Genomic DNA, 11191 nt, shown 5'->3' with positions numbered 1-11191 from the left:
CTGCAGGGAAAAAAGAAAACACAGATGCAAAAAATCAACAAATGCACTGTTTCCTTATAGAAGTCTTGTATATGGAAAAGTACTGCACAATTTAAAGATTAGATTTACTTATTTATTACCAAACAGCAGGAGTTCCTTTTGCAGAGTTATCATTAAGAGACCTATTTCTAAATAAAAACACTATTACAGTGAACTGTAAACAACTTCATATTAAAAAAGCTCTTAAGTGTCTAAATAAATAAAAGGGAAAATGCTAATATACATAGAATAGTTTATTCAGGAGAAAAGAGAAACACTGTTGTTGACTATCACTTTCATGAGCAGTCTTTCAAACTTCAAAAAGATTGATCAACTTTAAATAAACACCAGCGCAAAATATATACCCTAAAATGTATAAATGTATCCTAAATCTATATATTTTAAGTGCACCCAACTTTTATGAAAGATATAGTAACCAAAAAGAGAATTACTAACGCCATTTTCTCAAAAAACAAAAAACCAACAAAAAATTATTCTTCATATTAGGCCTCAAGGAAATGGCGTTTTTTAAATATTTGGTTGGAACCCACTGAATTAGGAGTCCTGTGTTATAATAAACTAATGTTTATTATAACAGAGGTGTATTATTTGTTTATTAAACAATTTTAAAATATACAGGTCATTTTTACACTTAATTTGCACTTTCATTTTCCTTTATGTGTGCATGTTTTCCAAATTGTATATACATAATACAATAGTTTCTTTCTACCTTAAAAAGGTCTGAATATTGCAGCTACATTTTAGCTTATGCCCACTGCATAAACAGTGAAAAATATGATTAATGTACAAATAAATAACTGCACGCTTGTACTGCATGGGAGCATGAGCAGCAGTCTAAATCCAAGATCAAATGTCACTTCTTGATTAAGTGCTATTGTACCTGCCGTACCATACGGCCAACCAGTCATAGCACTCAAAACGGGAGGATTTTGAAAGACTATCTGTAGCGTTTTTGCAGAAGTGGAAAAGATTTAATAAATCCATTTGTGTAGTGGATGCCAGACAGCATCAGACAGTCTCTCAACACACTAGAAAAACATTAAACACCTCTCTTTGTCTAAAAATGACAAGCTGAATGTTTGCACGACATTAAATAAATGTTGGGAGAAGGTCACAAGAATATTCCATAATGTAATCTTCCCCAGCTTGCAAACAGAATTCAATTCTGTCAAATTTAGGCCTCAGTTTAGTCAAATTTAACAAGCACGGCAGCCCTTAGATGTTTTATCTTTCTTTTATTCCGTTGGCAATCAGCCATTTTAGTAAATATTTGAATCCATGACATGGCCCAGTTTTCTGTTTCCATCTGCCGGAACGTAGTGTCCTGTTAAGCTAAAGTGCTTTGAGTGGCAGTACAGGTGGCTGATATCACTGCTTGAGCAAATCTTTGAGCACAGCTCCACCACTGGCCTCAGCAGACACAGGTACAGGTGTAAAGGTGGGCAGGGCATCTGAGATGGGCTTCATAAGCAGGTGGCCCCCAGCACCTGCAGTGCTGCCTGCACCTGCGGGATTGAGGAGGGGTACGGCTGCAGACCGGGGTGCCAGGAAGGGGTTTGAATCCCCAGTGCGCTTACCTGGGCCTGAAACACCTGAAAGAACACAGATCACAGAAATACAAGACCTGTTTGTACCAAGAAAGATAGTTATGATAATAGCTATATTTATTTATTTATTCTCTTTTAATAATGCCTCTTTAAGAAGAATCGCTTTATGTATCCCCAAATTGTAAGTCGCTTTGGATAAAAGCGTCTGCAAAATTACTAAATGTAAATGTAAATGTATATTGGTGTTCAGACCAACAAGGAATCGTAAAATGAAAAAATCTAAAATCAGATGGATCCTAATTGGTTGTCAATGTGTGTATCGTTTATCAGGAGGAAAACATTTGTTCTGAAAGTCATTCCAACGATATTGTTCCTCTGTGTTATTATCATTATAGCTGTGGTGTGGACTTCCACATTTTCAAAGAATAAGAACAATTATTAAAACTTTTTGGTTAACATCCCTGGTATGAATGGGCCTGACCTATGAAGTGTAAAGTTTTTTTTTTTTAAATCATGGACGCACCAATATTAAAATTCTGGCCAGTAACGAGAAGTTAAAAATTATTTTAATGTTATAGCTGATAATTGACAAACATTTCATATTAAATTTTATACCATTTTGGCAAAATAAATATATTATAAAAATAATATATTTTTATAATATTATAAATAATACTATAAAAACCTTTAAAAAAAATTCCAAACTATTTATCTTGAGATGCACTATGTATTACAAATAAATATATAAAAGACTAACTCTAAAAAAATTTCTAAAAATAAAAATTCCAAAACTATAATTTGTAAAGTTCAGTAAAAATAGTGTAAACATAAAAAAACTAAAATGGGCTAATAACAATAAAATAAAAACTAATATGTTAACAATATATAGTGCATCTAGATTTTATGTGACCTTATACCTGATGCAGGTGTGCTTGCAGTACTCCGGCCAGGTGGGGGCGCACTCAGAGGCTTGATGTCATAAACAGGTAATTTAGGGGCAGGAAGTGCAGGAGTAGACTCCACCTCCAGGAACTTCACGAACATCTCAGAGAAGGACTTTAAAACACAGACATTAGTGTAAAAGGAAGATGCATGTGTATAATAATGTGTGTGTGTGTTCATGCATTTCTATGCGAGCCTACCGAATTGAGGCTCTGTGTATGGGTAGGCCTTTGGGGAGTGTTGGGTACACTCTGAACACCTCTGCCTCCCAGCCAACTCGAGACCCATCCGGTCACCCCACTCTTGCCTCCTTCCTGTAACAACTGCAGAAACAGAGAACAGTAAGTCAGTAGGACAGTAGGTCAGAGGGAATGTTTGTGTGTGTGGTCTTTGGTTGTGTGTGTAAAAAAAATCCTCTCTTACTCAACATAACTGTGTAAAGTTCAAAGAGGTACTGCTACAAAAATGTCCCTGTCCTCAAAGCACTCAGACCAGAGCAAATGAATGCAACCTTTGAAATAAAACCCCTGAATCAGACTTTTTAACCACAAAAGCAGACTAGGATTATTTTTAGCCTTTAGAGTTGTAAACAAAGAGATCTTGAGTGGAAAACTTAATGTGTAGCATAAAAAAAATGAGAAAGGTGTGGAGTGGAAAAAGAAAATATGGGTTGAAATGGAAAGTGGATTGTGTGACCCAGAAACACACACTCATATTTACTTTCCTTCTCTCCCTCTTTCTTCTCTGGGGGCTGTTGGGTAATTCTGCTCACAACTTGCTAAATAGTTGGAGTCTCTCCTGCTAGACTCCAGCCTACTTCTATGGAATGGAATTGTGGGTAAGGAAATGCTTTTGGGGTAAGGTTGGCATGAGCCCATCATCTAATTCAGTCTTTGTCTCTCGCAGTCTCTAACTGCTGATTTCTGCCTGCTGTCTGTGTCTCATATTGTTTGCTTGCTTTATCAGTCTCTTATTTCCATCTGTCATCTGTAATAAGAACCATCAGGATTGGACTTGAAACATGTTTTAATGACAAAATTTGAATATATGAACAGCATACTCAGTATATTAATGAAAAACAAAATGAGAAAGTGAAAAAAACAACTGTATTAATGGTAGAAATAATTGCCATTTAGGTGAGTTTCATCTAGAAAATGACCTTAATTCAGATCAAAAATGTATACTGGTGTGAGGGTATGTATTAAATTCTATAATAAGGTTGTGTTGTCTTATGTAAATTACTATTTATTTTCTTTATGCACTTTTCTGGTCCTACTGTGAACAATTTATTATGCATCCTAAAACGAAAAATAATACTCTCTCTTCTTCTGAAATTAATTTCCTAGTCACTTAGGCTGCTCAGGATATTAAATGATGTTATCCAATAGCCAAATAGCTAATTAAAGTTTGAGCAAACGTGCGTTCCCATTCTGGTATGTAACGCCCACGTTTCACAGTCAAATTAATTCCCATTTTTCCCTCACTGAATATCCAGCTTCACTTGGAAATACAACACATTATGGAAGTAAAATGGGTTGCGATCAACTGGAGCACAATTTGTTGAAAAAGGAAAAAGCACATACAGATTTTGACCCTTCGAGGACAATAGCTAAAATGATTATGGCTTTTCCAAGAAAGAAAAAAAAAATTAAGCCACATCCTGCTTTATCATTAGAACTGATCTGTTCCTGTTATTGAGAAAATCAGCCCCACCAGGATCAAAACGGAAAAACAGCAATTCGAACAGAAAACAAATCAGCTCTATTAGCAGTCCGCCAAATGAATGCGGTCATATGCGTGCAGAGTTTCCGGGGATGTTGATGTGACATTTAGTACAGGCTGTCCTAACAAGAACAGAAACCTCTATACTCAGAGATTACCAGCGAGGACCGAATGCAACTTGAAATCATCCTTCAAAGGTCTCAAACAAGGACTTTTTTCAACAAGACCAGCGTGGGCAGTTTGAGGTCTGTGCCAAATTAAACACATGAGGTAAGATGAGTGGAAAAATCTTTTTAACATCTGATAAAACCTTAACGCTGACATCAAACAAGAGATAATTGTTAAAAAATGTAATTAGAGAACCGAACATAAGGAGTCAGGAGGTCAAATATTAAATCCACACGTTTAACAGTCACGTTGTTTCAAGGGTGAGACAAGAACTGGAGCAGAACCACATTTGAGAGTGATGAAAAGTAGGAGGAATTCCACAAAACGGGTCAGACAGAATGGTGAATGGCTGGCTGCTCCTTCTCTTTGAAAAATTGGACTTGACAATAGGGCTGCACGATTATGACAAAAATCATAATTGTCAATTATTCCCTTGAAACTGTAATTGCGATTATTAATTACGATTATCTCAATTTACATTGAATGATGTTTATACCATTGTTTGATGCAACTGCATGCCGTATTTTTATATGAAAATAAACAAGCTGAAAACACACAAAGATTTAGTGCTTTTCTATAGTATTAAGCCTCAAATGTCAAATATACATCGGATTGGTTTCTTCTTTAAATTATAAAAAAGTAAAAATATGAATGGTATTATAATGTTATACTAAAGCTAAAACAATGGAAAAACCCATAAGATAACATGTAGAAAGAAAAAAAACATATGTTAAGCGTGCAGAATAACATAAGAGGACTTTGAACGATTAATTGCCGCTTTAAACGATTACGTAATTGTGGCATCCATAATTGTAATCGCGATTAGAAATTCGATTAATTGTGCAGCCCTACTTGACAATATCTGATGAATGTAAATATGTAGGCACATGCACATTTGCGAAGAGGAATACTTGCATTTAAAAAGTAAATTCAAAAGGGAGGATAAAGAGAAATCCACAGTATGAGAAGCAGAGAGCGCTGACTCACCTCGGACACCTCATCTCGGTCCAATCCAAGCACATTACCCATAAGCCTCAGCACCTCAGAGCGCTTGTTTTGGGGGGTATGACAATAGCCCAGGTAAAGATTCTTCATCAGAACCCTGTGTCAGAAGTTAATCATGTTAGATGATATTTCACAGGAACACCCTTTTGAAAATATTTGGATCTACATATATATATGAAATATTTTTCCAGTGCAGATGTGTTTTGGACTCACTTATCCACTTTGCCTTCGGTGCTGTTCAGGAGGTTCATCAGTTTTCTCTGAGCCTCTTCCAACATCTCCTGTCTCACATCCACTGCAAAACACACACAGATACAAGTTTGAGTATTTTGTGGTATTTTCCCATATATTGCTGTCACAGTTAGGCTTGTGAGTTATGGGCTAATTCATAAAATCAACACATTAATAAAAAATTATTTGCTAATGTCTGGCTTCTGTCAGGTATGGTAGTGTCTAAGGGTCCAAAAACTTTTTTTTTTCTTTGAAAGCAAGCAAGAAAGAAAGAAAGAAATTATTACTTTTGTAAAGCAAAAGCATTAAATTGTACAAAAGAGACAGTAAAACATTTGTTACAATACTTTTTTTTTTCAAATAAATGCGGTTCTTTTGAACTTTCTATTTAACATAAAACCCTGAAAATGTATCATGGCTATCATGACTGCTTTTCAAGACTGATGATAATAAGACATTTTTTTGAGCACCAAATTAGTATATTAGAGTGATTTCTGAAGGATCATGTGACACTGAAGACTTAATTTGTAGTAATGGCTGGTAAAAAAAAAAAAGTCAGCTTTGCCATCACAGAAATAAATTACATTTTAAAAGATATTAAAATAGAAAGCAGTTATTTTAAGTTGTAATAATATTTCACAATATTACCGTATTTACAGTCATTATTTTATCAAATAAATGCAGCCTTGGTGAGAAAAAAAAAAATCTTACCAACCTCAAACGTTTCTTACATTTACGCCACATTATTATGCTGAAGTTCCTTATAAAGTCACAAGCCACTGGCAAGTAGGTTTTTTCTAGACCAAGCAAATTTTACATGCACTTGGTGGGTGTTAAATTTGGATGCAGTGTTTGTGAGATGCAGACAGAGCTTTCAGCAGGAGGTGGTATATGACTTTGTTATGCATTAATGCAAACAGTAGAGAACAAGTGTTTGTACTGAAATAATAAGTATGTGTGTCTGCAGCTTAACAAACAGTAATAACTGTGGTATGGGGTTCAGTGTGTCTGGGAATGTCTCGTGGAGTAAAAACAAAGAAGTGTGAGAATATGACATGCTATAAATGCCTTTATCACAAACACCCCTCGCTGGTCCAGACCATTTGGCTCTCGAGAACCCTTTTCCTCTGAGACTTTACCTCCTGAGACCACACGAACTGAGCGATAAGAAAGGTTGAGAGAGTTCCTGTCTGCGCTAAACACTCTGGAATGTCTGTCAGCTGCACTTGTGCTTTGCTAAGCAAAAATGAACCATTTTTGATCATTCGGTCTATGGTCTCTTCAATCGTTTTTTTGACAGATGCAGTAAAAATCCCAGCACTCATCCCTCAACCTCCTCTCCCTCTCAGACCGACAGCACCGTACTGTTGATTTGGGGCTTGATACGGAGAGAGAAGAAAGGGATAGGTGAGATAGAAAAAAAAAGGGTGGATGGAAAAAGAGAATCTTTGTCTACACAATTTGGCTACTGACATGCCATAAATATTATGTCTCTGACAGAGAGGAGATGCGAAGGAATGCTAAACATCTATACCATCTACAGACTTGGCTGTTCTCTGCATCTCTCTTACAAACACAAACGTGTGTTTCTTAATGTCTGCACTGATATGAATCAAACTGAAACCACTACATAAAGCGCAGTCTCAAAGAGTCAAACATAATTGAATGGATCCTGATGTTCCTAGTCCCGTTGACGTTCACGAGTCTCTTCAGAAAAATGGTTTACAGTGCTACAAATCTGAGAAAATCTCAGATAATGTGCCGTGAGTTGTGTGTCAACTCGGCTTGAGAGCTAGTCTTTTCGCAAAACATTTTTGTGGCGTATTTTAGTGTTTTATGGGATTGTGTCTGCTGTAATGGATATGATATTATACGTAGCAAAGTCACAAAGTAAAATGCTTCTTTTTAATAATAACTATTATTTTTATTAACCAATAACCACAACATGAACTCAATGCACATTATGCACAATCTGAATTCAATTGAATCAAATAAATTACTGAAATCTGAATCAAACTAAATTAAGAGATTCTGAATCAGAATCAAACTGACCCAGCCTTAGTTTTTTTTCCCTGTGGTTGATTAGTCCCTAATGGCCATTTAATTTGAATTTTGTATTTCTGTATTCTGCATCCTTCTTTATCAAAATAAATTTGGTAGATTCTGAATCAGAATCAAACTGAATCAGGAAATAAATGCTGATACCCAGCCTTTGTTTTTGCTATGATTGATTTATTTGAATTGTGCTTCTGTATTTTCTTGATCATGTTCAGTGGTTCTCAACAAAGGGGCCAGGGCCTCAGCAAACGTCCAATGGGACAAAACCTTATTAAAATGCTAACAACACAAAAATGAAGATGTAACTTAATATTTTCCCATTAAATAACTATTATCTTTATTGAAATCACACAGACCCTTATAAAATCACAAAATAAATTGTTTTTAATTAATTTAATATATCAACACTCCGAGTTTCTGTTACGAAAGCTGGAAAACAACCAACTTAGTCAACTTAATTTAGTCAGATTTTCATGCTCTTTCAATCGCGTAAACTGTGCGTTTACATTCCATCTCCGTTATCACGAAACCCACGACACACAACAAAAACAGCTCCGATCACAGCGACCTCCATTCACTGGTTGTTGACGTTTGAAAATGCAGCGAATGAAGATGTAGCTTTCGACCACTTCAGAGTTCCTGCTGTCGGTGCGAATGCAACCAGGAAAATTGCCCAAGGGGGGAAAATTGTCCTCTAGGCACCACCATGCTGGCCAATTCCTAGAACTGAGTTCCTAGAACTACAAAGCCCCTAATGTTGTCATAATAACAGCAGAAACACCAGAGGAATCATCTTAGACAATATGGGAGGCCTTCAAGTCAAAAGGTTGAGAACAACTGTCCTTGTTAAACAATAAGGTGAAATGCTGAGATAATCGGATTTCAGCAGTCATTTGGTCTCACCTTGTTTCTTCAGATCTTCTATCTCTTCCTCTTTGAGGTCCAGCTGGTCAGTGAGGCGAGAGGCTGATTCTAGAGCTGCGTTTGCTTCATCCAGGTTTATCTAAGATTACACGCACAGACGCAGAACATTAACATAAATACGTGTCAAACACAGTGCAGAAAGGACAGAGGTTTGTACACAATAGGGCTGGGCGATATGTCAAAAATATCTTAATCGATAATCGCCTCTAAAAATATCACGATATCCGATAATATCGTCTACCTAAGCCCCACCTCTACCACGCCCCGCCCCCGCAGAGACAACATTGCTGACATGCACCATAAACACACACCATGTTCAGTTTGGTCTTAATTATTGCCACAAAGTTTGGTTTTACTTTTCTTAGTTTGTGCTTAAACTAACAGAAAACATTAGCTTTGCTGTTATTTTGGTGTTGCTAATCATTTCCACTTATCAAATTTGTGCTTGAAATTAATTTTGTTTTGTGAGGAGAACCTTTGAGGAAAAATAATAGAACCCAATTTTAAGTTCATCATGGTGAGGCTGGACATTCTGGCGGTGATTGTAAGAATGATAAATTCATCTTGATGTCATATAGTAATGTCTTGAATAACATATGCCTATATTTTCCGATGTTTCTGATCTTTTTGGCATTATCGCCTGTGTAGACACATTTCATGATGGTAAGTTTAATTTCCTTAATTATAACAATTGCAGTGTTGTTTTTAAACTTGTAGTCAAGCTATAACGTATTTGATATTTATCATGTATGACTAAAATCATGCAGGGATTAAAAACTTATTCTGAGCAAAAACATTAAGATTTTTTTCCCCTTTCTGGTAGCCTACTAGTTCGGAGGTCTCTTTTGGCCCGTTTTTAAGGAAATAAAAATGACTGCTTTATTTATTTAGGAGCATGGTAATTTAAATTTCCTTTATGTATTGTCATTTTTATAATTTGTATTTTATTAATCAAAATACAACGCCCATGGCACAATATAATATTCAGTGTTGGGCTGCCGAAACTCCGAACGCATGCATGTTGAGGGGCGAGCTGAGAAGCCTACTAATGTCTTCATCCGTTTGCAACAAAACTTTATACTTTAAACTTTTGCTGCACATGAATTAAGAATTTATAGTGCTATATCTCAGCTTAATTAAACAATTATATTGTAAAATTTGTGCGTTGAAGGAATTTGCGTATTTTAATTATACCGGTCATGTTTGTGGTTTTTCATCATTATCATCATTTCATCATTATACAGTTTAAATAAATACTCAGAAACACATGCAGTGCTACTTTTTGTCTTTTTTTCTGTTTAACTTTTATTAAACTGCAGATCAAAATAGAATAGGCCTCCTATTCTATTTTGAATAGGAACGGATTTTGAGGTTAGAAACGGATCCAATACTCCCTTGTTTCCTTTCTCAACTCTTTACATTCACTTAAAACATAACGGATTGTATTCATGGGATATTTTGAAATAATTCTGTGTGTATTTGTCCATTCGAATGTGTGAGAATGCGAGAAAGAGCTCAGTCCCGTGTGTGTGCGCTTTGTGTGTGTGTGTGTGTGTGCGCGCACCACAGAAAATGCGTGAGTGCAGAAGTGAGTTCTATTTCGTCTTCTTGCAGTTGAATCTTTTGAAATCACAATAAATGCGCATACAGAAATCGAGAAGCAGAATCGAAACGTAATTTTATAACAAGTAATTTGATTCCTGACCTTACACATCTGATCTGATTTCCGAAACTGGAATAGCTTTTTGATTGCCAACCCTCCTACTAAATGATTTCATTCTTGCATGCAAAAATACCTGTATGGTGACTATGGGGCTATGTAAAATATTTTTTGCAACTTACAAGATTTATCATTTGTCATTTTTTTTCCCGATAATGTAGATAATCGTCTGTTACCTGACTGTTGACATCGACATCGCGATACTTACGAGACATCGTCGATATACGATAATATCGTCATATCGCCAAGCCCTAGTACACAAGTATGTTTGAACTGACTTGCAGAGCAGCTGCCTGATCATGAAGATTTTCTGCTTTAGTTCTCCACTCTTCTTTCTCCCTCTTGTGTTTTTCCAGTTCTGTCGAGTACATGGCTTTTTCTTCTGTAAAGGGAGATACAAATGTCAACATTGTTCAAGACTGAAAACTTATTGCAGATTCCTCTCTTAATCCAAACATTTTAAAAAAGAAATATCTGAATATTACACTCCAATCTACATTTGTAAATACTTTAATAGCCTTCATTCCGTACAAGAAAGACTATTTTCTTAATAAATTACAATAATACTGGAATAGCAAAAATAATGTGCGCACTTGCCTTGTTGAAACTGTTCTAGCACCATCTGCAGGTTAGAGAGTGACACTGCATACTGGTTGACCTGATCCTGAGAAGCACGGAGCTGAATAAGTGCTTCATCTCTCTGTCTGACAGCACCATTCAGCTGCTCCTGAAGAGACTCGACCTGCAGGCTAGCCTGCTGACTACACACACACAGTTAGAGACATTAGTGAGGATAAACCAATATAAGTATATACTAGTATTATATATATATATA

General features: G+C 36.0%; 1 protein-coding gene across 1 annotated transcript in view; it reads right to left on the bottom strand.

The window, feature by feature from the left end:
• Positions 1–370: 370 nt before the first annotated feature.
• The window catches only part of LOC107655016 (thyroid receptor-interacting protein 11-like), a 23442-nt gene continuing 12621 nt past the window's right edge, over positions 371–11191 (bottom strand). The window contains exons 15-22 of the mRNA XM_016442406.1: positions 10954–11117; positions 10635–10738; positions 8616–8715; positions 5637–5718; positions 5406–5520; positions 2729–2851; positions 2504–2642; positions 371–1631 (exon numbers count right to left, since the gene is read on the bottom strand). Coding sequence (XP_016297892.1) covers positions 1408–1631; positions 2504–2642; positions 2729–2851; positions 5406–5520; positions 5637–5718; positions 8616–8715; positions 10635–10738; positions 10954–11117 — 1051 coding nt within the window. The 3' untranslated portion in view covers positions 371–1407. The remainder of the gene's footprint in view (positions 1632–2503; positions 2643–2728; positions 2852–5405; positions 5521–5636; positions 5719–8615; positions 8716–10634; positions 10739–10953; positions 11118–11191) is intronic.

This window comes from Sinocyclocheilus anshuiensis, unplaced genomic scaffold, assembly GCF_001515605.1.
Source record: "Sinocyclocheilus anshuiensis isolate Anshui unplaced genomic scaffold, SAMN03320099.WGS_v1.1 scaffold487, whole genome shotgun sequence".
Lineage (NCBI taxonomy): Eukaryota > Metazoa > Chordata > Actinopteri > Cypriniformes > Cyprinidae > Sinocyclocheilus > Sinocyclocheilus anshuiensis.
The sequence above is the reverse complement of the archived record's forward strand: the minus strand, read 5'-3'. Positions and strand labels throughout refer to the sequence as shown.